The 26,745-nt window shown below is 49.3% G+C and overlaps 1 protein-coding gene across 2 annotated transcripts in view; it reads left to right on the top strand.

Annotated features, from left to right (window-relative positions):
- The window catches only part of BAP1 (BRCA1 associated deubiquitinase 1), a 545,466-nt gene that overhangs the window by 448,836 nt on the left and 69,885 nt on the right, over positions 1-26,745 (top strand). For both annotated transcript variants that reach the window (XM_069644004.1, XM_069644005.1), the window contains 2 exons: positions 979-1,112; positions 2,671-3,146. In XM_069644004.1, the coding sequence (XP_069500105.1) occupies positions 979-1,112; positions 2,671-3,146 (610 nt within the window). The remainder of the gene's footprint in view (positions 1-978; positions 1,113-2,670; positions 3,147-26,745) is intronic.

The following is a 26,745-nucleotide window of genomic DNA, read 5'->3' on the forward strand; positions in this document are numbered from 1 at the left end:
CCACCCACTCTCCTTCTGCACTTATCAGATACACTGTATCTGACTAACCTAGCACTTTGCCACTTACCGGCAGCACTACCACTGTTTATCAACTTTATTTATTTGTATTCATTATTTATTTTGTTCTCTCCTATGCTGCGCACTTTCCAATTTCTCCCCCTTCCATGCACTTCCCCCTTTTACATTCCCCATGCACTTGCGCATTCTCAATGTCACTGGGCCTAGTAAGATCGTTGTTTTTTTGTTTCTCCCCTGTTCGCCTCCCTTTGCCTCGTTGCGCTCAAACACCTGTGTATGAGCGCGATATAAATAAAATAGAATATCATATATCGAGCACCATGCCCAAGACTTTGAGATAAGGCTGTTTATTTTTCACCCCGCCATAGTCTTCACTGCTCAGTTTTGTTTGTGCAGTTTCTTGAGTATAGTATTGGTAGGTAATTATAAAGGGAATCTTTCAAGAAGTGAATCATCTGTAATGGAATATTATTTGTGAGGGATTGCTGTTTTGATTAAGTGTTTATTGTAAATCATTTCGTATGCTTGGATTATTTTCTACTACCCATCTTCTGTTTTGGGGCTATTACCTGAATATTGTGTGACAGATGGAGTTTATTTGGTGCACTGACTGCCTTACTCTTGCAGAATGCCACTTATTATTGGGTTGTATCCTTTACCATCTCTGTCACTAGTGTGACTATGAATGTCTGGGGTGTTTTCTTGAATCTAAAATTGGTTAACGTTTCTAGGGAGTATCAAAATTTTGAGAAAAGTAGAGAATGTACACAAAATATAAAGATAATGAGAAACTTTTTTGCCATTGAGTAAGTATCTTCTTCTTAAAACAATTTGCCTCATGTCATGTAACTCTTTTCCAGGACGTTTTAAACCTTACTAGTTCTATTCTCCCAAATGATGTCTTTTGCCATTGCATCTGACACAGGCTTCACTTACTAAAACCAACTATGCAATTAACAGGAGGATGAAGACATTGCAGCAGGAGTCGGACGTTCCAGGGTTTCTCTAGCCACATGCCAGCAGTACTCAGACGATGAGGAAGATTATGAGGATGAAGATGAGGAGGATGTGCAGAACCCTACCCCCGCCATGAGGTAAAATCCCTAGCAGCATGAGCTCCTCAATCCATCATTGGGCGATTGCTTGACCATAATTTGTTTCTTTTAATAGCTACAGTAATTCAAATGAGTTGGCAAAAAATCCTTTATGGTGTTTTAGCATATTAAGAATATCATCCAAGTTAAAGAATTGGAGCCTCTGTGGGAAGCCAACCACACAGAAATTGTTTGACATGGCTGTTGCACACCAGTTTCTTCTTTTTCCACCAAACGTTTTCTTCCTCCAATTGCTGGCAGTGCTATGACTCCGGTGGAGATGTAGAACAAATGTTTTAGTTCTAAAATTAATTCCTTCTGGTCTTGAATTTGGGAATGCCATGGGATGGATCCTTCCATTACAAAGTAACATATCCATCCTCTTGATCGTGTGCAAATAGTCTATTATTTGGTGTAAGTTTGCGTAGGTAGGTAAACTACTCAATCTGATGCTTTCCGTTAGTATCAAAACATTAGAAAATGCTAATACAATCATTGTTCACTCATGGGGTTCTGGGATCACTGTCTTTTATAAAGTGTACAAACTCACAATTGTGGGCGGGGCAGAAATCATATATAGACAAGGAAATGGGCACCTCCTTTGGACTAGGGCTAGTGGCAAATACGTCTGGTACCCAACTTACTACTAGCAAACCCCCGCTAAATCATTTGGTCATTTCACATAATAGATACTGCATACATACCCGCCCTAACACTGGGAATTCAAACTCCTCCTGCCCATATTCTCTTCTCATTTAATGTGGACATCAAACGAGATCACAATTATAATCACACCTCCAATTACCATAGTTCCATACTCTCCCATGATACAATATTGTCCTGTGTATTCTTTGTTCTACTTATCCTTTCTGTTGTGCTGACAACTTTACAAGCCGTCTTCCTCTCCGCATTTGTGAAACTGTGAAAGTTGTGTATCATTTTGTTGAAACTCTTGGATACCGTTTTCTTTCTAAATACTTGGCAAAGGTTGGTATGCTACAGTTTCCTTGATGAGGTAAACGTGTTGTCTGTGTTGATTGCCTAAAGGTTTGCACAGGCCTTCACTTTTCAGTTTTTCTTTTCTGACACAGGTACCCCTGCATTCTTCTGTCCCCCCTGACCACACTTACTCCTGTTTTAGCAGTGGTTCAATAAACCGGCTTGATCAGCTGTGCTCTCGATCCATTTTTAAAAACCTCTCAATCCTATCCACAGCTCCCTGCTATTCCTGTACAAGAGAGCATCTTCATTCATGTGTTAGAAATCACCTTGCAATGGTTCGCCAACATTGCTGTTATGTCCATACTCTCTCATGTCAGTCTCTCAGTACTAATTAGTTCAAAATGAACATTGCATTATTTATATCACTGCTGATTGTAATGAATTGTATTTTGGAGCAGCCTCTGGAAATAGTAGGGCAAACAATGACTCGTCTTCCTTTAATGGGTTCTAAGCACCCCACAAGTTTTTCTTTCTAGGTGGGAGAGTAGCAGAAGTTCTATGTTCTGAGTTCTTTGCTAATTCATGAACTAACTGAAGCTTGCATTTTCTTAAACAGGTATAAGAAGAGAACCTTGGGGAAGCAGAACCTATTGGCTGGAGTTTCGGACAGTGTCAAGCACTCTGTTCTTTTACCAAACACCATTAACATGTTGGCAGAAAAACTCAAGGAAACCCAGAAGGACATGTCCATTCCTCTTTGTATAAAGACAGGACCTGGGGCAAGCACTGCATTGACCCCAGCCCACTCCCAGCCTTCCCCAACACCGAGTAATGAGAGCACGGACACAGCCTCTGAGATTGGCAGTGCTTTTAACTCTCCTTTGCGGTCACCCATTCGTTCAGCTAATCCAACCCGACCATCCAGCCCAGTAGCTTCACACATCTCTAAGGTGCTTTTTGGTGAGGAGGAGAGCCTACTCCGTGTGGACTGTATGCGTTACAACAGGGCTGTCCGGGACCTCGGGCCTCTCATCAGTCTTGGTATGCTGCACTTAACAGAAGAAGGGGTACTTTGCCCTCAATTGACTGCAGGTATGTGCACTCTTTTTAGACGGGAACAGTGACGGGGGGGTAGGCTTTAATAAGTCTTTGTCTTACAATTTTGAATTTCCACTTGGTATGACCTAGAATATTATAAAAGTCTATCACCCCCTTTACTTGTTCTTGTTTGTCTAAGCACATTGTGTATTTGAACATGTATTTGAAAATACACAGGCAAAAGCAGTGTAAACTCCCAACACTTTATCTAGAAGGATGCATTTGGGACAAATCAATTTATATACTTCTAATGGAATTCTTTCCTCCCACAGGTTCCTCATATGTGAGATCCCAGCGCAGCTATTCTTGGGGGGGAAATATTTTGCTGCCTGGGGTGCGGTTCCACATCAGCGCCCCCACCCCCCTGACATAACGTTGGGGTCAGTACATAGAGCGGCGCCGCGCCCCATGAGCTTGGTTCCTTTTTTGTCTGTATACTTGTTAGGGAGAATTCTCAATTTAGGCTGAATTGCCTAACCTAGTGAGTCCCCCAGCAGCTTTGCTGGAGTTTTGTTTTTTCCTCCTGCCAAGAGTGAGAATCTTTTTCTCCCACTCTTGGACATGATTTATGGTGTTCCTTTGACTGGTAATGTGTTTTATGGGCTATGGGGTCCTTTACTACATAGGGTCTCATGTGTTTTTACTGTGTGTGTTACACAACACCCTCCGTGCAGTAACACAGGGGTGTCATAGTGATGCCCCACCATAGACTCCATACCCTGGGACTGACTACTGTCTCCCAGGGCATGTAAAGTCACCATTGGCTTTACTAGTCTCAAATGATTAACAGAAACCAGTACAAACCATCATATTGTGGACATACTGGTCAGGGCAATTCGATTGCCCCGGGGTCTGTTAATCGAGGGGGCACGTCTCCGTCCCCCCTGATCGAGTTTTGGCTGGTGGCAGTGGAAACTAATTGTTATATTCGACCGCGAATATTTTCCTATGGGACTTTCCCATTGTTCGAGGCTACCAACTTTAATTATTTAATTCTCATAGCCTCAAACATACCGCCGGTTTATTTAATATTAATTCGCCGGTTGGTATTTTTTGCCAGGACTCGATTCTAAAATGGCGTCTGTGTTCTCTTCTGTGACTCCAACCCAAGTCGAGCCCTTTGTTCCACTTTTTGATTGACAGCTAGGCTGAGTGAATGAGGGTATGCTGCATAAAAGCAGGGCTTTGGGGACTGGAACTTCAGAAGTCGCCACAGGACCTGAGAATCCGACGAGGGAGAAGCTGAGCCGACCTACCACGACGACACCACCGGTGGAGCCCTGCGGAACCGACTAACCACTTCCCGACGACAGAGAAGATCTCCCAGCTGGAGAGGCTTCTTCCCCTGACTGGTGGGAACAACCAGTTTTACCTTCCTTCTTCGCACCCCAGACCGGTTTGTAGTCGAACTGCCCGTGCCAAGCACATTCCGGCTGCCGGATAGCCACTCACCACTGAACACCGCGGCTGGTTTCTTCCCTGGCAGTGCAGCAACGGACCCCTGTCTTCCTCCACGACGAGATCCTCTCTTCCCCCGGACGAAGTACCGACTTGCATCCGCATCCAGGAACAACTGCCCCCGCTGGAGTGTTCGCACCACTTTAAAGTACTGTGTCCGCCAGGCCTCCCTTTCTAAAGATTGCTACAAGGTAATAATGACCCCTTAACTTTCTGGACTGGGCTGGCCGCCTTGACCCTCTAACTGGTCCCTTTCTTTGGTCAAACTCCTTTTTGAACCATTACAAGACTTTTTGTGCACTGCAACCGTGTGACCTTGGACAAATTTTGTTTCGATCCTCTTAAAGCGGATCCAGCCTACTGACTCTGAATTCACGGTTTTACTTTGCCTTCCTCTCTTGTTATGTTCTTGTAAAAGTGTTGGGATCTGTTCCAATTTGTTCTCTGCTTTTCTTTCCCTTTTTAAAACGAACTATTAGAGTGCCATCTACGTTAAGCGCTCACCGCTGTCTGAAAATAAGTGGGGCTTTACTTGAGACTTGTCTAATATTCTTTTAAGGGAGTGTATATCTTTTAGTGACCGTGTTTTTGAATTGCTTACTATTAGTGCCTGTGTGTTTTTCTAGATGTGGTTTTAAATAAATAATATCTCTTTTACACCAAGCCCTGGTCAGTGTTTACTTGTTCTATTGTGTGCTCTTGACCTATTGTGAATACTCTGTATACTGCCTAACTCTTCTTGAGGGAAGTCTGACTGCTCAGCCACAGCTACCAAGTGAATCTGTGTGGTACAGACTGCTACCAAGTGGGTTTACTGCCAAACACCTGTAGTCTTAAATCTTTTGCAGTGGTCCCAGAGAGAACTGCACAGGTTTCTGCTTAACAATACTCTGTTCACCACTTGGGAACACGCTTGTCGAGCTTTCTATTTTTCTAATGTAACGATATGCCTACGCTGTCGAAGGCCTTAGGCTTCAAGCCGTGTTCAGACACAAGCCAGCAGATGTCAGTCTTGGATCTGCACCGTATTTTCCTCTCTTGCTTTGGTGAGGACCCAGACACCCAACATTGTGGGCCATGCCAGTCCATGCACGTGAAGGCTCTCGGGGGAGAGGGTGGCGAAGATCTTCACATTTGTCCACAATGGCGAAGAGGCTCTGCGGTTGAGGTCACACGATGCAGAACGACTCTTAAGAACAAGCGCCTCCGCGCAAGGAAAAGAAGCAGCATCGGAAGCAGTCCTGCTCCCTGAGTGAATCCTCACAGCAACATTTGTCTTCCTATTGGAAGAAGAGGAACCACTGCTCCACGGAGACCCCGGAGCGGCCGCCACAGGTACCTTTTCCGACCCAACCCTACACACCAGAGGAATGGGGAAGCCTTTGCCTGAAGATGCTGGACATCTTTGCCAAGGTGGCTCTGGCCTTGGCACCTTTGGTGCAGGCAGCGCTGTCGTCCGCTTCAGCTGTGACACCACAAGGTCCCACTACGTCTGTTGTGACCGGCAGAGTACCCTTTGGGGACCACTACCACCCGGCTAAGGGCTTGGGCCTGGACCAGACAGAGACAGAGGTCTCCCGGCGCCAACAGGCACAATGTTCGGGAGCGGCGGCACCAGCGTTGTCGGCGTCAACCGGCATTGTAGAAACTGCAGCTCCACTGGAATACATCCCAATCAATGGGACTCCTTCATGTCATGTCACTGGAAATCCACAAGCTCATTGTTTCCAATAGCCTGGACCTATTGCCAATTACCGTAAACTGGCTTCCAGAAGCCTCAGGTCCAATACTCTCAATTGCCATCCCACTGGCCTTCACCATCTACAGGAGGGATAGAACCAACTAGAGGGGACGGTGTAGCACTGATTATTAAGGACAGGATCACCCTAAGGCAGCTGGACCTACCCAGGATTTCCAGCTGTGATATTCTCTCACTCAAACTACCTCTATCACACACATCCACCATCACCATGCACTTCTACCTTCTGCCAGGCCCACATCCATCTTTCGAAGGAGACCTTTCTCACCTACTTAACAGCAACCTTAAACCCACATCCAAAATAATCTTTTTAGGAAACTTTAACCTAGGTCTCGTAGCTCATAACGACACTAAAGCAGCATCAGTTGCCAACACTGAATTCACTTGGCTTTGTTCAAAGAATACAGACACCTACACATGTCAAAGGCTGCACCCTAGACTGGCTAGCAGATCTGAATTGTCAGATCTTTCAACTCTAACCTACCATGCCCTTGGACAAATCACCACACCATAGCATTCACCATCCCCTACCCTTACCCCCGACCACTGCAAGAAGCTCTAGGAACTTAACTAAAGATAAAATCCTACCTCTGCTGGGCGACATCCTATCGACCCCCACCTGACAATATGAACCCAACAGACTTGGCAAACCTATACCACAAAACGATTACAAGTGCAGTCGAGACTATTACCCCATTCACACCATGCAAAACGAAACCCACCGTAATGCATGGTTCACACCAGATCTACAAGCACTCAGAGCTAGGAAGCGTGAAGCTGAAACCAAATGGAGGAAAGCACCTCCCGAGCACCTCAAATCCCTGTTCACTACCATCTCCAAGGAGTAAAAACTATCCATCCTGTCAGCAGAAACCACCACATATAACACCAGAATCACTTATGCAAAGTCCAACATTTTCAGGGAGTTGGAAATCCCCCCACCCTCTCCTCCAAACTTCATCAAAGATGAGGTATGGTGCTCAAACATATAGAAAGCTCTCGTAGGCAAAATAACCTCCCAGCAAGATAAAATAACACTGAAGCAGAACTCCATCAGCAAGAAAACTTTATCCATAACCCACATATTACCACCTCCCACCACATTTGCCTACCCTTACTCCCTATTCAAGCCCATCTCTGAAGAGGAAGCTACCTCCATCATGAAAGGTTTGAAACCCACAAGGTGAAAGGGTGACACGTCTCGCGCATTTATCATTAAAGACTGTGCAAAATCCCCAATTCCTTTTATCAGGTCATTCGTCAATGCCTCATTTGCATCCTGTGTAGTTTCTGCCAGACTGAAGGAAGCTTGGGTCCTCCATCGCCCAATGAATCCCACCCTGGGCCCCACAATAACAATTACAGACCGATCACCTCAGTTCCCTTCCTCCTTAATATCTTAGACTGGTAAACCTACATCCAAATCCAGCATTACCTGGAGACCCATATCATCCTGGCCATCCGCCAATCTGGTTTCTGCTTTCGCTACAGCACTGTATCAGCCTTGTTAGACTTAAAGAATCAGCTTGACGAAATCAAAGGCAATGGAAAGGCTGCCCTCCTGCTCCTCCTGGGCCTCTCATTTGACCTGGTAGACCACAAGATCCTATGCCAGCATCTCATCTCAGCTGCAAACTTTTCTGCAGATGCCACTTGCTTGATCTCCTCTTTTCTGGATAACAGAACCGTTAGGGTATTCTCTGAAAACGGCAAGCACCCCTCCATCTCATGCAGAGTTCCCCAAGGATCCTGTCTCTGCCAACCTATACAACATTTTCACCAACCCTCTGTTCGAAATTCTTGACTCTTGCGGCGTCTCCTACACAAACTATGCAGATGATGCTCAAATCCTCGTCCCCCTTTCTGGCAACTAAGCAAATGACTCTGTCACGCTACTCAGTCTACCACACCTTTCAGTAATGGATGGCATCCCACTTGCTGTGTCTGAACAATGACAAAACGGATATCTTCCTTGAAGGCTCCTGTCCAGTCATCCAAGGCCTCGGAAACCGCTACAGCTCCTTCAATATCGATGGAATCCCAGTCTTCAAGTCGGTAAAAACCTCGGGAGTGCATCTGGACGCATCACTCTCCTCAACTCGGCAGGTCCATGCCGTTGCATCCTCTGCAGCCTACACGTCTAAAATCATCAATGCCTGCAGGAAAACCTTAACCCCAGATAGCTGCCTCACCATCGCTCGAGCCTTGATTGGTTCCAGGCAAGACTATTGCAAGGTTCTATTCGCTGGCACCTCCAAGAGAAACATTCACAAAATGCAACTGATCTAAAACAATGCCCTCTGAGCCCTTAACATTCTGAGACATGATCACATCTCATCGCCCAGAATAGCTGCACACCTTCTCCCCATTCAAGAAAGGATAACCTTCAAAACGCTGCCCATCACTCACAAGTTTTGGGTATTTACAAGCCTTTTATTGTAAATGGTCCTTCCTTTATCATGCTTTTAATTTTCCCACTATCAATTAAGAGTGAAAAGATAGAGGAGCAACCAAACTAATCTCACATAACCTTTAATCATTTAGCTTGTGAAACAGTGCAATGTTCATTCAGAGCATCTGTATTTTTAAGATTAGTTCTTGCCTTTTTCAATTGTATACAAAACATCTTCAGTGCATATCATTTCTGATGCTTGTTAATCTGCTTAGAATCACATGCTGTGCATATGGTCCGACATCCGGTGGCAACCGCAGAGTATTGCATCTTGTCTTTCGGGGACCGAAAGGGGACGTCGGCATAGGCGTGTCTGTAACACTATCCTTATAGTGACGTGTGTAGTACCCAAAATCCCTCACGCGCTGAGGTCCCTCAGATTGTTTTTTTCCGCCCAGATAACTGGTCGCCCTACAGCAGAGCTCTTACTAGAGACATTGTTTATCTTTACCGAAGTTTTGGTTTATCCTCTGTTAAGTCACTTCGCCTAATAAGAACATCTTCGACGAAGACTACGGAGGAATCGTCTACGGCTGTGGTCTCGGTGCCTAAGACCCGGCGGCGGCCGGATTTCCACATGGTCGGGCCTTCTGTCCGACCTATACAGTAGGGAGAGTGGGTTCGGGGTGGCCATATGTTATTATGTCTATCCTCCTTTCCACTTCTTTCCCTTTCGGTCTGGTCATCCTTCCCTTTGGCTATGGAAAGGACTCCTTTTAGATTCTGGCCTAAGTCTAGGGTCAGATATCCTTGGAAGGACGAGCACAGGACATGTAACGCCTGTCTCCCCCTAGAGCACGACGAAAAGCGGTGTTCGGCGTGCAAGCTCCTTAAGCCTAAGACACTTAAGGATCGCTGTGTAAAGCGGTGGGCCGCGTACGGCATGTCACGCGTGGAGCCTGCCTCCCCTACTGCAACACCAGCCGAAAGTGACGGGGGTACTTCGGATGACCAAACGTCCAATGCGGATGTTATAGACCTTGAGGTGGACACTTCTAGGTCCGCCAGGCCCGTCCACGACCCTTTCAGGCTCGACTCTGGTCTTGCAGGGACTACACCCGGCGACAAGGGCGTACATAAACATTGCACTAAACACACAACCCCTACGCCATCTTTGACGCCTTCGTCGAAGAAGGCAAAAGCGCCAATGGGTCCGTGGAAAGATTCGACGGTTCCCTTGGATCATGTAGAGCCAAAGCCTTCCCCGCATCCGCAACAGCGCATGACGACTGGGCAAACTAAAAATTAATAAGGACGCTACACCCCAATCTACACATGCCGAAGTTTTGGATTTTGAAACTTCGACCATTTACAAGGCCTCTATAGGCCCAAAAGTTACGACTAGGCCTCTACCCGGAAATCCGATCCCTGGGCCTTCTGGCGCCGCGGACTGCGTTTAGGCTACTGCTACATCTTCGAGGCTTTGTCCCACAACGATTCGGTTACTATCAGGAAGAGCATCGGTAGGATCACAGCGGCGGTGGGCCTTACCCGGTCCAGCAGAAAGTTATGGGCCAGGCGGCAGAAAGATTTTCGAGGGACCTGGGCCGCGATTCTGATGACTCATACGTGGATAGTCGAGAGCCTCTCTAAGACACCCTGAGAAGCTCCTCTCGACGACAAAGGACGGAGAACATTGTTTCTCCTCACCTAGGCCCTTTTAGGTCCTCAAAATGGACTACTGAATAATTCGAGTGATGCATGGACCGGCTGGAGCAGATTATCAGTTCTGCTGACCAGCGTCCACCGAAAAAAGGCTCGGGTAGACCCTAACCTTCAAATACAAGATGTGCAGCCTCAGGCTTTCCAAGACGTGGCTCACATGGACACATACAGGGACATTTATACTGAAGAGGAATCCTCTTTTCTGGATAATTATGGAGATCAACAAGAGACTACAGAGAACTGGGAGGAAACCCAGCAAGGAGGACAGGATCCTTGGTCACATCAAGATCAGGACTCTGCTATGTTGTGCGTCTATTCTCCTCCTTCCACTCAGGCTCGCCAGGCCTCCCCTGTGGATGACCAGGTAGCTTTCAACACCATGTTGAAAAAATCAGCAGAATTCTTCAAAATTATCACTCAAGAGGCTTTGCCGTAGCAGGATTTTGTGGAAGACATTAAGTAAAAACCTCCCGCAAGTTAATCCATTCCCCTCCTTAACTCTGTTAAGAGGCAGATAGCTCCATCTTTAGTCACACCTGCCCAGACAAGGGCCGTGAACCCGAGAGTCAAAATTATTTCGGCCTTCTCCTTCCAACCCCCTATATATCAAGGCGCATGCCATCCCGGACTCGCTGGTGGTGACCACTACTCGTAAGAGGGCAGGGGTACCCCTTGCCACTGGAGAATCACCTCCGGGCAAGGAGTCTAAAAGATTGTATGCCCTAGGCAAACGGGTCACGTTGTCAGCGGCATATACCATTCGGATTGCTAATAATACTACACTATTAGCTATGCCGATGCCCAGTGGAACCTGCTCCAAGAAGGCCTTCAGGTGGTCCCAGAGCCGGCCAGGACCAAGCTTCCTGCCATTGTTGCAGAAGGAAAACTGGTTAACCAGAATGTGGTCAAAAACATCCTAGATACTGCAGAAACATCTGGCAGATCCCTTGCACAAGGGACTCTTCTGAAGAGACACGCATGGCTGCGTACATTGGGGTTTAGACCTGAAACTCAGCCCTCCCTCATTAATATGCCCATCGAAGAGTCTAACCTCTTTGGGAAGGCAGTGGATGAAGCAGCATGAGACCTTAAAGTTTCTGCAACAAATTACACAAAAACCCTCGTCCCAGAGGGGTAATTACTCTCGGCGGTCCTTTCGAGGACAAACTCGTGCTGGGCAAAACAACGGGCAGCTTCAACAATAACCAAACACCTGGAAGCCCCGCTTACTATCCCTCAAGGGGGTCAGAAACACGGCACGGGTAGAGGCAGAGGCCCCAATCCCAGAGGAGCCACGGCCTCGGGTCAGAAATGACAACCAAGTCCAGGAACCCTCCCATGCCTCCCCAGTCGGGGGGCAATTAACATCTTTCCTCAAGGCATGGGAGGGGATAACTTTGACCAGTGGGTCTTAGACGGTCGCCCACGGCTATTCCGTGAATTCTCCCGACCTCCACAGTTCAGACCGCCACGCTCACGGCGCCTTTCACCAGACCATCTAAAGATCCTGATTCAAGAGGTGGAAGCAATGCTGGGAAAGGACGCCATAGAAGCCGTCCCTATTCTTCAGGTAATCGAGGGTATTTATTCAGTGTACTTCCTTGTACACAAAAAGGATCTCAGCATGCGTCCTGTTCAAGATCTGCACCCAGCGAACAAGTCATAAAACCCCAGAAGTTTCGCATGGTAACACTACAAGAAGTGATCCCATTGCTGAAACGGGGGGGACTTCATGGCAACATTGGATATGAAAGATGCATACTTTCATATTTCAATGTTGCCAGCGCACAGAAAATACCTAAGGTTCATGATCCAGGACAAACACTACCAGTTCAAAGTACTCCCCTTCGGCATCGCCTCGGCATTACCTCGGCGCCAAGGGTGTTTACCAAAGTCCTAGCAGTGGCAGCAGCACACCTGCACAGACTATCAGTCCCAGTTTACCCTTACCTCGACGACTGGCTCATTACGGGGGACTCGTTCGACGCTTGTTTTTTGAACACCCAAAAAACAATAGATCTCCTCTTCAGCCTGGGCTTTTCAATCAACGAAAAGAAGTCCAGCCTAGTCCCCAGCCAAGTGAAACAATTACTGGGGGCACTAATTCGGACGGAAGACGGCCTCGTCTTCCCCTCCAGCGAGAGGATTCAGAACATGCTCTCTGATTCCTCAATATGTAGCCAGTCGAGAGGTGACGGTACGCAAAGCCATGCGGTTGCTTGGGATGATGGCGTCATGTATATACTTGGTTCCCCACGCGCGGCTGCGCATGCGTCCCATGCAAGAATAGCTCAACAGCCAGTGGTGTCAGGCCAGCGGACAATGGGAAGATCTGGTAATTGTCTCGCTAGCCCTCGTTCTCTCTCTCTGCAGTGGTGGTCGAGGGAAAAACCTCCTGAAGGGGAAAACCTTCACCACCCCTGCAGTGGAAGCCACTCTCACGACAGACACATCTCTCACAGGGTGGGGGGCTCACCTGCTTCAGCAGACAGCACACGGAGTGTGGTCCCCTCAAGTAGCGTCTAATCATATAAACTTTGGAGCGATTAGCAGTGTTCAAAGTATTGAAAGCCTTTCAGGTACAACTGCAAGGGAAGACGGTGCTGATCTTAACCGACAGCACTACAGCAATGCATTACTTGAACAAACAAGGGGGGCACTCACTCTCCAGGGCTATCCAAGCTGTCCCAAAACATTTTGATATGGGCTCTCAAACACAGCATGTTCTTGTTGTCCCAACATGTTCCAGGGGAACTCAATCTTCTAGCAGATGTACTCAGCAGAGATGTTCCTCTGCCAGAAGAATACGAATGGCGACTGCACAAAGACATTGTAGCCAGCGTCTTTGCAGAATGGGGGTTCCCAGAGATCGACCTGTTCGCTACTCGGGAGAACGCCCAATGCCAAGACTATGCCTCCAGGTACCCCCAGAACCGGTCCAAGGGGGAACGGTCTCTGGATAACTTGGTCGGGGAATTTTGTCTATGCTTCCCCCCCAGCGCCCGACTCCCCTTCTCAACAAGATAGTGTACAAGATGCACCAGGAAAAAGTTACCATAATACTAGTGGCCCCCGTGTGGGCCCGCCAACCCTGGTTCGCTCACCTGATGGAAATGTCCCTCTCGCCACCAGTCAAGCTGTCCTGCCTGTACAACATGTTGTCTCAGGACAGGAGGGAAACCCTACACCCGTGCCCCCAAACCCTGAATTTAGCAGCCTGGCTCCTGAGATCATAGAGTTTGGACACCTGCAACTCCCTCAGAGGTGCATGAACATACTCGGGGAAGCGAGGAAACCTAATACACGTTATTGCTATGCTAGCAAGTGGAAACGTTTCGTTCTCTGGTGCAATTCCAAGGGTGTCGATCCTATCGATTGCTCACCCTCACACATTGTGTTGTATCTAACCCACCTGTTGGACTCTGGGTTTGTTTTTAGTTCCCTAAAGGTTCATCTGGCTGCTTTATCAGCCTACACCACATTACAGCAAAAGGTATTGTGGTGGAAGATACCGGTGATTAAAGCCTTTATGGAAGGAGTTAAGAGGATTTATCCTCCCATCTCTAACCCTGCTCCTGGGTGGGATCTGAATGTGGTTTTAACCAGGCTCATGGGAGCTCCCTTCGAGCCTATGCATAAAGCCTTCCTAGTGGCTATCACTTCTATCAGAAGGGTTGGCGAACTACAGACTCTTTCCGTTTTAGACCCCTTTGTTACAGTCCACAAAGATAAGGTAGTTCTGCGCGCACATCCCAGGTTTGCGCCTAAATTTATTTCAAAGTTCCATGTGAACAGTCAGTCGAACTACCCACTTTCTTCCAGAACCCTACTAACATGGCCGAAAGAAGCCTTCACCCACTAGACGTGCGCCGGGCAGTCATGTTTTACCTGGAGAAAACTAAACCACTGATAAAGACTAAACAGTTCTTTGTTTCAGTGGCAGCTGGTAGAGAAGGGGATCCTATCTCTAAATCAGCTATCTCAAGGTGGATTGTCAAATGCATCACACTATGTTTCTCTCTTACGAAGAGAGAACTGCCCTTCAAGCTTAGAACACATTCTACTCGAGGCACTGGGGCATCCATAGCATTCATTGCAAATGTTCCTCTTGAAGTTCTGTACACCCCTTTACAAAACACTATTGCCTGGACACTCATTCTAGGTCTGATTCTCAGGTGGGACAAGCAGTACTAAGACATCTTTTCTCTACTGTTCCTGCTCGCAACCCACCTCCAACTCCGGGTACTGCTCGCTAGTCTATGCACAGCGTGTGATTCTAAGCAGATTAACAAGCATCAGAAGACATGCATTACTTACCATAATAGCATTGCAGATGATTGTATCTGCTTAGATTCACATGCACCCTCCCTATCGCCCCGCTCAGGGTGGAAGGAACACAGACTTCTTACTACTTTCTCTCTTTATGTACTCACTCACTATAGCCTTGGGCTCCCTCATGGCAGAAAAAATACAATCAGAGGGACCTCGGCGCGTGAGGGATTTTAGGTACTACACACGTCACTATAGGGATAATGTTACAGACACGCCTATGCCGACGTCCCCTTTTGGTCCCCGAAAGACAAGATTCAATACTCCGCTGTTAACACTGGATGTCGGACCATAGTCACAGCACGTGAATCTAAGCAGATACAATCATCAGAAATGCTATTACGGCAAGTAATGCATGTTATTCAGAACTGGTGCAGTAACAAAAACATACAATAATACATATATAGAAGTGTGACCATTTTCAATACATCATTCTTATGGTCAATTCAGCAAGAAGAAGAAAGAATGTCAAGCAAATGTATCTGAGGCTTGTATTAATATGTCTCTTTCTCAAGGTGCCATTAAATGGTCAATGTAGCCAGCCTGTGGGTGACCTAGTCAACGATCAACGTCTCGATATAAATCAACTGTAGGTAGGTCTAAGTGGGGAGTGCTCAAACACCAGAGATGTTCTGTCCGTGACGTTTCGGCAGGTGGGTCTGTAAGCCTTCACCTGGGGCCAAGACCGGTCTCTGTGATCTAGTGAGTTCTTAAGTGCGTCTTCCTGGAAGGGGAAGCAAAGAGTCTCGAGTCTTTTGTACTTCAATGTTGTGTGCAGGGTGCTGTTGTGGCCCCACCCATCCTTCATGCCAAAGGTTCCATCAGAATTCCACCTCAACAAGCCTCTGTGTTGCCTGTGTTTTGTCCAAAGCCTTTGTCGCCGGCTGAAAGGACTTTGCACTTGCTGGATGTGGGTTTTGCGCTGACTTTCTATGTGGCTTGCATGAAGAGTTTCCGTAAGTCATCTCAACTATTCGTGAACTTTGGTCCTGTGAACCATGGGAAGGCCTTGTCCCAAGGCTTCCATCTCCAGGTGGCTCTCCGCCTGCATCACACACTGTCACTTGTTGGCAAACCGACCGCTGCCCGGTCGTCCGAGAGTCCATTCCACCAGAGTGATCGATGCGACAACGGCGTTCCTGTCTGGTGTGCCCCTGCCCACGCACACCTTCACAAGATTCTCCTGTGTCAACAGGGATTCCAGAGAGGAGTTCAGGGTCAGCCAAGCAATGCTGCGCATCCTGTTCGCTTGATGGTGAGCCTGGTAAGAGTATTTGCTTCTGTTGAGCCTTGCCTCCTCCCCTGGTTGGGTAATGTTGTAGTGCTATGTATTCTTTATTCATGAGCATGTGAATCCTTGCCAGACCCCATGCTGGAGAAGGAACACATTACTTACCTGTAACTATTGTTCTCCTGCATGTCTGGCATGGATTCACATGCAAGCCCTCCCTCCTGCACCTCTCCAGTTCTTCTTGGTCCTACTGCCACTTTACGTGCTACCAAAAGTGAAGATGGCTGCCAGAGGATGGACTTGGGTAGAGGGCAGTCATTGGCCTAGGGGCAGTAAGACCCAGAGCTCAGTGACTGGTTTATAGGAGAAAGACAGTTTAGAAACGAAACTGAAATTGTTTTTCTTTTACCGAGGATTCCCAGCCTTATGGGGAATATTCATGAGCATGTGAATCCATGCCAGACCCATGCTGGAGAACAACAGTGACAGGTAAGTAACATGTTCAATATGAAGAGAGAAGGAAAGGGAAGTGTTAGGGAGAATTCTCAGAAATTTGCTAATTCAGCTCTACCTTAGAGACCCCCCGCACATTTGCTGAATTTTGAGGACTTTTTACTAATTTTTTTACCTGGAGAGAGTGAGGCCCTTTTTCCCACTCTCTCATGTATTTTTGCTATGACTTGAGCACTGTTTTTTGGTTGTGGAGTCTGACAAACTCCATAGGCATCATCTTTTACATTGTACCACACAGCACCTTCAGTGCACCTTCAGTGCAGTGGCACAGGGAAGTCTTTCAGATTTCCCCAAAGGGTTAAATACCTTCTCTTGGATAAATTGTTTCCAAGAGCAGTAAAGGGAAATTGACTTTACTTACTTTGTAACTTTATAGACCCAATATACACTATCTTACAATAGGTGCTGGAGGGGTTATTTAGTATCCCCTTTGTCTAGCTTCTCGTGTAACCTTTTTATGTTACCCTTTCCTTGATGAATGGCTGGGGGCAGTGGTTTACTTTTAACTACCATGGTGTGTTTTTACCGCAGGCTGTATTCGCAGCTGCAGTAAAGCACCCAAGGGTGCCATTTTTGTCAAAATGGCCGGTCTTCTTTTTTTGCCTTTTCTTTGTGGAAAGGTCCTTCTTGAGATTTACTGTGCGCACCAAACCTTGTTTGTTCCCTTTGTTCATTTTGTCTTTGGTGGGATTCACGAGTGAAGCTCACCTCTGGCGCCAGTATGTCTGGGGGGGCAGGAAGTGTGGGAGGTGCCCGAAACTCCCTGTGCTAAATCCCCTTGGTTACAGGAATGCACCCAAAGGTGATTGGCCGGCTAGCTGTCCATCAAGGACAGCCACCCTGCTGTTTGACTGGCAGCGAGGCTGGAATTAATGGCAGAAACCTGCATAAAAGGTGACTTTTTTGCTTGGAAGGCAGAGTCGGCCACTGGACAAAGGAATCCGAAGAAGTACTTGGAAGAGATGCCTGCTGCAACTCCTAGACCATTGGTTTGCCCGGTGAAGCCCTGCTGCTGTGCTGAAGCTCCAAATTCATCTCGACTAGAGAAGCACTGCAAGGACGATGTCTCCCCTTGAGTTGGTGGGACCAATCAACTCCAAAGTAAGCCACCTGGACATCCTCTCGAAGCTGTGTGTATTTCCACAGTTGCTGGAACCAAAGAGCAAGGGAGATGAAAACCAGATCATGTGCGTTGCTTTTAAGTGGGCCAAGAGCTCCAGGAAGATCCTCCGGACTCCCGGGAAGCAGGACTGACCGAGCCTGAGCCACCTCAACAGAGTGCTGGACCACAGATGCAAAGAAAGCTCATCTCAACAGCCAAGAGTGCGCAGTGGTGCTATTTGCTGAGAAGCGGGCAGCTGAAACTGCGAAGTGCTGCTGAATAGAAGTTAGTCCTTTTCTGTCGCCTATCGTCCTGTTGCAGTGCGGGAGTCCTCCAGACGTCCTCCCTCTTGTCCCCACGACTGAGGCCCGGGAACACAGGATCTGCAGAGCTGCACAGGAACATAAGCCAGCTGGAACCATTTCTTCCAACCAAAGGTACTGTACTGTCTAAGAGAACTTACCTTTTGTTGTGTAACCACACTTGTTCTCAGTGGAGACTTGTCTTGGTTGCTGCTGTAGAGTTGCTAACAGCTTCGTTACCTCACAAGCCTAATCAGCTTGTGGCCCTACTTTGATTTCTTCTTTTCTACAAACACTTCTAAAACATTGTGCAAACTTTTACCTACCTTGCTTCAGCTCACCTAGACTTTTGTTCAATTGACTTTGGCCTGGCCTGGCTCCCTGAATGACTCTTCTTCCCTCCGACTGTATGTTTTGTCTTCCTTCCAGGAAAGGGTTAATTTACTCTGCATTGGGGGTTACCAAAAGTACTTGCCTGCTTCAGAATATTTGTGAGAGCACTTGTTTTATTCTGATAACCCTTTTCGATGCGCCGTCCCTGAGGACCTCCTCAGACGGCTGACGTCACCCGATGTGATAAGTAGGACGCACGATGCCCGTAGCCTCGGTTCCGTTTTTTCCACGAACTTGTTTGCGTCGTGAATCTCGGTACACCTCGACACTTTGGAGTTTGTTGTATTCTTCTCGGTTCTTTGAACCTGTTCGATTTTTGTGAAAACCCGTTTGTGACGATGTCTACCTCGTCTTCAACTCCGCGCCCGGGCTTCAAGTAATGCGGGGACTGTGGGTCCAAGAAGTCGGTAACGGACTCGCACGACGCCTGCATCTGGTGCCTCAGGGAGGCCCACGACACGGACAGGCCTTGCGGGAGCGCAAGAAGTTGTTGTCAGTAGGTAGGGTGTCTAAGCCCAGGAAGTCGAGGTCTGCGGGGCTTTCGACGGATGATTCGAGAGGCGACTCTCCGCGTCATCGTAGGAGGTCCGATCGGTCTCCTTCCAGGAGTCGGTCTCGCCACTCTTCTGCCTCTTCGAGGCATTCCCGGAAGCGCTGGCATCGATCGCCTTCCTCTTTCGAGGACTCCGCCCATCAGCGGGTCGCTTACCGCACCAAGCATGCGACACCGGAGAATGGGCTTCCTTCGGGAAGAAGATGTTGGCGATTTTTGAATCGCAGGGCACCGGTCCGTCCGCGCCTCCGAGTGGGGTCAGTCGTGATCGGTCGAGAGACACCGCTCGCACGCCTTCTGGCTCGAGTGGTCGGCACGGTTTGCGGGAGATGTCCCGCTCAGATAAGGGTAACCGTTCTCGCCATGCCCGTTCCAGGTCCCGGTCCTCGACGCGCTCGAGACCGCGTGATCCTGTGCAGTCTTCGAGGAAGACGTCGACGCCTGTGGCGCTGAGGTCATCAAGGACCTCTCTCGAGGCTCCGCCTCCAAGGGGGTCGTTGACGCTGTTGGCGCCAAGGTTGTCGAAGGAAGCGCTCGTAGCTCTGGCTTTGAGGCCTGTGTCGACGCCGCCGATGCTGGCGGCGCTGCGGCTGACGTCGATGCCGATTTGTTAGACGCCGATTCTCCCGGTGCCGACTCGTTCGGCACCCTCGACGCCTTTCGAGGAGGTGGTGTCGGAGGGGCCCCGTGGCACGGGGGTAGCCCCTAGAAAAGCTCTGGCTAAGGTCGGGCATAGCTTTGGTCCCCAGGTGTCTTCCTCTCACCGCATGGAGTACATTTCAGAGGGTGATGAGGGCTTGGTCCCGGTTACGGTGCCGGATGAGCTTCTCTCGAGCCATAGCCAATTTGATGACCTGAGGCAGTCACTGCATGATGCCAGTGGACTGGACACCTCTCCGGAGGTGGAGTTTTGTAGGCCGGAGCCTGGCACTCATGCCGATTCTTCGTACCGGCGCCTTATGTCTCGGGTCATCGAGTACTTGGGATGGTCGGCTCCCCCAGGGGAGTTTGTTCAGGATGATCTCGCGGACATCCTCGATCTTGGTCCCCCCACTGACCCGGTACTGCCGTTTCATATGCCTCTGCAGAGAAGGGTGGCAGAGGCTTGGACTGCTCCGAAGAGTCTCCCGCCAGTGGGCAAGTCTTTGTCGCGAAAATACCGTCCAGCCAGTAGCGACCCCTGCTACTTGTCCAGGCACCCCACTGCGGAGAGTTTGGTGGTGCAGGCGGCTACGGCCCCGGCAAAGCAGGCGGCGTATCCTACCATCCCTCCGGATAGGGACGACAAACATTTTGATGGCTGGGCAAAGAAAGTGTTTTCTTCAGGGGGTATGGCGCTTCAGGCGGCCAACTCCGTATGTGCCTTGTCTCGTTTCACACACACACTGTGGAACTGTGTTGCATTAGCGGCTGAACATATTCCCGAAGGGGACGAACGGGATGGTTTCCTTGCTATGGTTCAGGATGGCACGGATGCCATGTCTGAGGCCGTTCAGTCGGGTTTGGACATGGCAGATTGTGTCAGCCGGTGCATGGCGGTGAGCATCGTAATGCGCAGGTTTGCGTGGTTGTGGAAGTCGGGGTTCACTCCTGATGTGCAGTCCCGGCTCCTCAACATGCCCTTTGACGGTGAACATCTTTTTGGCAGAAAGGCTGACGAGAGACTTGAGAGGTTGCAGACCTCCAAAGCTGCAGCGAAGTCGTTGGGTGCTGCAGTTCAACAACCTCCGTCTTTTCGTCTTAGGGGACACCAATGGAGGGGAGGTTCCTTTCGCTATTGCTCGCCCTTCAGTAAAGCGAGAGGAGCTGTCCGTCAAAGAGGCCACCGTAAGAGTGCCGGAGGTGGAAAAAAGGGTACTCTAGGTGCCAAGGCCGCTCAAGCACTTGTCTCTTTGCCCTCAGACAACGCCGCAGCTGCTACCACTCAGTCATGAGGCCAGGTCCCATGGTTCGCCGGTTGGGGGAAGGCTTGCGCAGCATCTTGTAGAGTGGCGTGCCATTACTTCAGATGTGTGGGTTCTGGAGATCATAACCCACGGCTACTGTCTTCCCTTTCGGCAGAGGCCTCACGCCAATCCACCTGGGAACCTCTTTGAAGAGTCCGGATCCGCTCCTTGCGCAGGAAATTCAAGCCCTGCTGGAGAAAGGCACCATAGAACTGGTGCCTGTAGCGGAGAGCAACAAGGGATGGCATTCCCCTTATTTTTTGATTTCGAAGAAAGCCGGGGGATTGAGACCCATCATGGACATGCACGGTTTGAACAAACTCCTCAGGAAGGACAAGTTCAAGATGGTTACTCTCTCTCAAGTCCTCCAGGCCCTTCAACTCCAGGACTGTTTGGTGTCTCTAGACCTCAAGGATGCTTACTTTCATGTGCCGATCATCCCAAGCACAAGAAGTACCTGAGGTTCGCGGTTGGCGACTCGCACTTTCAGTTTCGGGTCCTGCCGTTCGGATTGACCTCCGCCCCGAGGGTTTTCACCAATCGCATGGTGGTGGTGGCAGCGCATCTCAAGAAAGGGGGATTCACCTCTACCCCTACCTGGACGATTGGTTGATCAGAGGGAGCTCTCCCGAGCAAGTCCGGGATCACCTGTCCGTCACCTGCCACTCCCTTCACAAGCTGGGCTTCTCCCTCAATTTAAAGAAGTCCCATTTGACGCCAACACAGCGGCTCCAGTACATCAGAGCATTGCTCGACACATCCCTGGGGCTGTGTTTTCCTCCTCAGGTGAGGGCTCTTCAGATTCAGCAGATGGCGCACAAGTTTCAATTTGCCAGACTCTGCCAGCGTCCGAGTTCTTGAGACTGCTCAGCCTCATGGCATTCTGCATTCTTCTGGTGCCAGAGGCCAGGTTGCGGATGAGATCTTTGCAATGGGCACTCAAGCTCCAGTGGTCTGTCCTCCGGCAGGAAGTCGGACCCTGTTCAGGTGCCGCCCCCAGTCGCCCAGGACCTTCTGTGGTGGACCGTCGAAGGCAATCTGATGAAGGGGGCCCCATTTTGGCTGCCCTGGCTGAAGCTGACGATCGTGACGGACGCATCCCTCACGGGATGGGGAGCTCAAGCCAACGAGTTGACAGCGGTCGTTGGTCTCCGTCGGAGTCCAGACTCCATATCAATCTGTTGGAGCTGAGGGCCGCCGGGCTAGCCCTGAATGCTTTTCTGCCGACTGTGCGAGGAAAGAGTGTCCTGATTATAACGGACAACACGGTGGCCATGCACTACCTCAACAAAAAGGGGGGGCGGGTCACTTCCTCTGTGCAGGGAGGTGATGCAGCTTGAGTTCTGGGCCATCCAGCAGGAAGTTTCGATCTCGGCTGTTCATCTGGCTGGAGACAACGAGACGGCAGACGCTCTGAGCAGGCAGAGCACGATCTCTCACGAGTGGGAGCTGGCTCAGGAGATTCTCTTGGAGATCTTCGCCCTTTGGGGGACCCCTCAAGTGGATCTCTTCGCCTCCAGTGTCAACCGGAAGTGCGAAAGGTTCTGCTCGCGAGAATTTCCTCCAAAAAGGAGCCTTAGGAGACGCGTTCGTGGTGGAGTGGTCATTCTCACTGCTGTATGCGTTTCCTTCAGTCCCCGTCATCCCGCAAGTACTGCAGAGGTTACCGAGGTTCGGTTCCCGGATGATCCTCATTTCTCCGGCGTGGGCCCGGAGGACGTGGTACCCGGACCTTCTCGACTTGTCCATCTGCCCTCCACGTCGTCTTCCCTACCGAGACGATCTGCTCTCACAGGAGGGGTTCAGATTCTCCATCTTGAGGTCAGATCCCTCAACCTTCATGCTTGGCTTCTGAAAGGTTGAGGTGTAAGGATTGGGACCTCCCTGAAGACGTGTTGGAGGTGTTGCTCTCGGCCAGACGGCCGGCAACAAAGTCTCTGTACCGTTGGCGTCTGCGACTGATGCAGAGTTAAGAATGTGGATCCTTTTGAATGTGACATTCCCATGGTTCTGTCTTTTTTGCTTTCTTTGGCCCACAGGTGCTTGCAAGTGGGGATCATTAAAGGTTACCTGGCGGTGCTCTCCATATTTAAGCGCTCGTCCGAAGAATGTTCCTATTTTAAGATTCCTTTAATTTCTGTTTTTGAAAGGGCTCACTAATGTGTTTCCTCCATCACCTTTTCTGGTGCCAGGTTGGGATTTGAATCTTGTTCTTAAGTTTCTTATGGGTGCTCCGTTTGTGCCTTTGCATTCTTGCCCTTTGAGACTGTTAACTCTGAAAACTGTGTTTCGAAGGGATTGTGTCCTCTGATGTATTCCTCATCTTGGATATCTCCTTCCAGCTCTGCTGGCCTCGGAAACATTTTTCTCTAGAGGGCGCTGCGCGTTGACGTCCTCCGAGTCGATGTCCCTCGACAGCCGCCATATCGACGTCATCCTGCCTATAAAGGCCGCACGCAGCGTCCGTTGCTCAGTTCTGTTTTTCCGCGCTTACTCAGTGCCTCGGAATACCGTTTTGTCAGGTTAAACCTATTTGCCTCGAGTTATTCGATCCGTACTCGATGGCTTCTTCGTCGGAACCGACAACTCCTCGATCCGGCTTCAAAAAATGCCGAGATTTTGGGAAAAAGATGTCGCTGACTGACCCTCACAGAGTTTGTCTGTGGTGTTTGGGAGCTGAACACCATTGTTCGGAGTGCGAGGACTGTATGTCCATGACAGCTAAGGCCCTGAAGGAGCGTAGGGGGAAGCTGGAGAAAGGTAAGACTTTTAAAGCTGCTTCTTCGTCGACAAAGTCGAGACATTCGTCTCCTCGTCACCATTCGTGCTCCAGGTCTCGGAGTGGGTCCCATCACTCCTCGAGATCGAAGCACTCGAAGAAGAGACGTCGGAGATCCCCTTCTCCGTCTTCCTCTTCCTCTGTTTTGCCGAAAAGAATCCCTTGCCCCACGAAACATAGTTCCCGGGCTGAATGGGAGGAATTCCGCAAAAATATGATGTGTCTTCGAGAAAGCGACATCGACCCCCTCGAAGACTGCCGAGAGCGATGCTCTGGTCAAAGGACCCGAAGGTCAAAAACGCTGCGAGTCGCAGTACCCGGCGAAGGAAACCTCTCGAGCGCGTCTCGAACCCTCGAGTAGGTCTATGACCTCCAAACCTTCCTCGAAGGTTCCGTCGACGCTGAGGTCGGTGTCTTCGACGCCGTTGTCGAAGGGACCTTCGACACATGGGTCTGTCGACTCGACGCTAGCTTCGGCACTGGCATCGACGCCAAGAAAAGTCACGGTCACGACACACCCAGTGACTATCCCCAGGTCCTCGATGACGATGGCTTCGAGATTGTCGAGTAGAATCCCTATTCTGTCGACGACATCGACGTTTTCGAGGCCGATTTTGACAAGTTCGGCACCCTCTGCCTTGGAAATGGGATTTACACCCTTTGAGTTCAGAACAATTGAGAACTGTCCTCAATTATGGAAGAGGGTGAATTGTCTGAACAGGAAGACATATTTGAGTTGCAGGGACCTGTAACCCCAATTAGAGAGGAATTTTCCTCTGAAGAACGCAGGTTAAAGGATCTTCATGATTCCTTACATGAGGCAAGTGGGTTAGACACTTCCCCTGAGGTGGAGTTTGCTAGGCCAGACCCGGGGGAGCATGCTGAAACCCCCTATAGAGCCTTAATGGCCAGAATCACAGAGTTTATGGGGTGGTCTGCACCTTCACAATCTTTCCAACAAGATGACCTCACGGATATTCTTGACAAAGGCCCACAGGAGGATCCTGTGGTGCCTTTTCATAAAGCTCTTCAGAGGAAGATTATGACTAACTGGGAAACCCCAGATGTCGTCCCGGCAGTAAATAAAAAACTGTCTACAAAATACAGGGTATCCTCTACAGACCCGGAGTTTTTGTCAAAACACCCATCCCCAGAAAGTCTGGTGGTACAGGCAGCATCTTCTACCGATGTCAAGATGGCTTATCCTACCGTCCCACAGGACAGGGACGATAAAAAATATGATGCTATGGCAAAGAAAGTTTTTTCGGCATGTAGCATGGCGTTAAAATCTGTTAATGCTACTTGCACCCTTGCTAGATTCAGCCATACACTTTGGGAGTGTGCTTCTACAGCGGCTGACTGCATCCCGGAGGGAGAAGAAAGGGAGGCGTTCCTGAATATCATACAGGACGGTAAAGACGCTATGTGCGAATCCCTCCAGATGGGCATTGATTCGGCTGACAGTATCAGCAGAGCAATGGCGGCAAGTACAACAACCAGGAGATTCGCTTGGTTGAGAAAGTCTGGTTTTGCCCCTGATGTGCAAGCCTGGCTCTTCTTTGTTCGGGAAAAAGGCGGACGACAGTTTAGAGAAAATGCAAACTTCAAAAGCAGCAGCAAAATCCCTAGGCGCTGCAATCCGTCAGACACCTTTTCGTCCCACAGGAACCTCTGCGAGGAGCAAGTCCTTTCGCTTCTACTCCGCATTCGGATGAGGTAGAGGACGACCGGCTCAAAGGGGACAAAGAAGAACTACCCGAGGTGGACGGGGGTAGATATTCAAAAGCCGCAGCAACTGCAGGTGCCTCTTTACCATCGGCATCCGCATCAGCCGCCCCAAAACCACTCTGAGGACTTCCCTCACAGGACACCTGTAGGAGGCAGGTTGACTCAACATCTGGCGGAATGGCAGGCTATCACATCGGATGCTTGGGCATTGGAAACAGTTGCCCAAGGTTACTGCCTGCCTCTCCTACGCATACCTCTGAGTCATCCACCGGGGATCAGCTCTCAGAAAGCTCCAGATCCGCTCCTCTTGCAGAAAATTTTGGACCTGCTAGAGAAAGGTGCCATAGAACCGGTACCTGTAGCGGAGAGGAACAAGGGCTGGTACTCCCCTTATTTTCTCATTCCAAAGAAAGACAGAGGACTGAGACCCATCTTGGACTTGCGAGAATTGAACAAATTCCTCAGGAAAGACAAATTCAAGATGGTCACTCTTTCTCAGATCCTCCAGGCCCTTCAGTTCCAGGACTGGTTGGTATCTCTGGACCTTCAGGATGCTTATTTCCATGTGCCTATCCATCTCAAACACAGGAAATACCTGAGGTTCGCAATTGGCAACTCTCACTATCAATTTCTGCCCCGAGGGTCTTCACCAAGTTAATGTCGGTAGTGGCGGCAAGTCTAAGGAGGGAAGGGATTCACGTCTACCCCTACCTGGACGATTGGTTGATCAGGGCTGTCTCTTCGGAACAAGCTCAGATCCAGCTAAATCACGTGTGCCACTCCCTTCACAGACTGGGCTTCTCCCTCAATTTAAAGAAGTCACAAATGATGCCATTGCAGAGACTCCAGTTCATAGGAGCGATCCTGGACACTTCCCTGGGAAAAGCCTCGCCACCAGAGGTGAGGGCTCAAGATATTCTACAGATGGTTACCAAGTTCCAAGATGCCCAACGTCTCCCAGACTTCAACTTTTTGAGGTTGCTAGGCCTCATGGCATCCTGCATTTTCCTAGTGCCAGAGGCTAGCCTGAGAATGAGATCCCTCCAGTGGTCACTGAGGACTCAGTGGTCACAATTCTCAGGGAGAATGACAGATCTTCTTCAGGTTCCCGACAGGGTGGCTCGAGACCTTCAGTGGTGGGCCTGTCAGGAGAACATTCTGAAAGGAGAACATTTTTGACAACCCTGGCCGGAGATAACAGTAGTCACGGATGCCTCACTCACGGGGTGGGGAGCCCACGCCAACGACTTGACCATCACCGGTCGTTGTTCTCCATCGGAGTCCAGACTACATATCAACCTGTTAGAGCTGAGAGCCATCAGACTTGCGCTGAAGGCGTTCCTGCCAGCTGTACAAGGGAAAAACATCCTGATAATGACGGAC

Source organism: Ambystoma mexicanum, chromosome 2p (genome assembly GCF_040938575.1).
Source record: "Ambystoma mexicanum isolate Mex_15411 chromosome 2p, UKY_AmexF1_1, whole genome shotgun sequence".
Classification (NCBI taxonomy): domain Eukaryota; kingdom Metazoa; phylum Chordata; class Amphibia; order Caudata; family Ambystomatidae; genus Ambystoma; species Ambystoma mexicanum.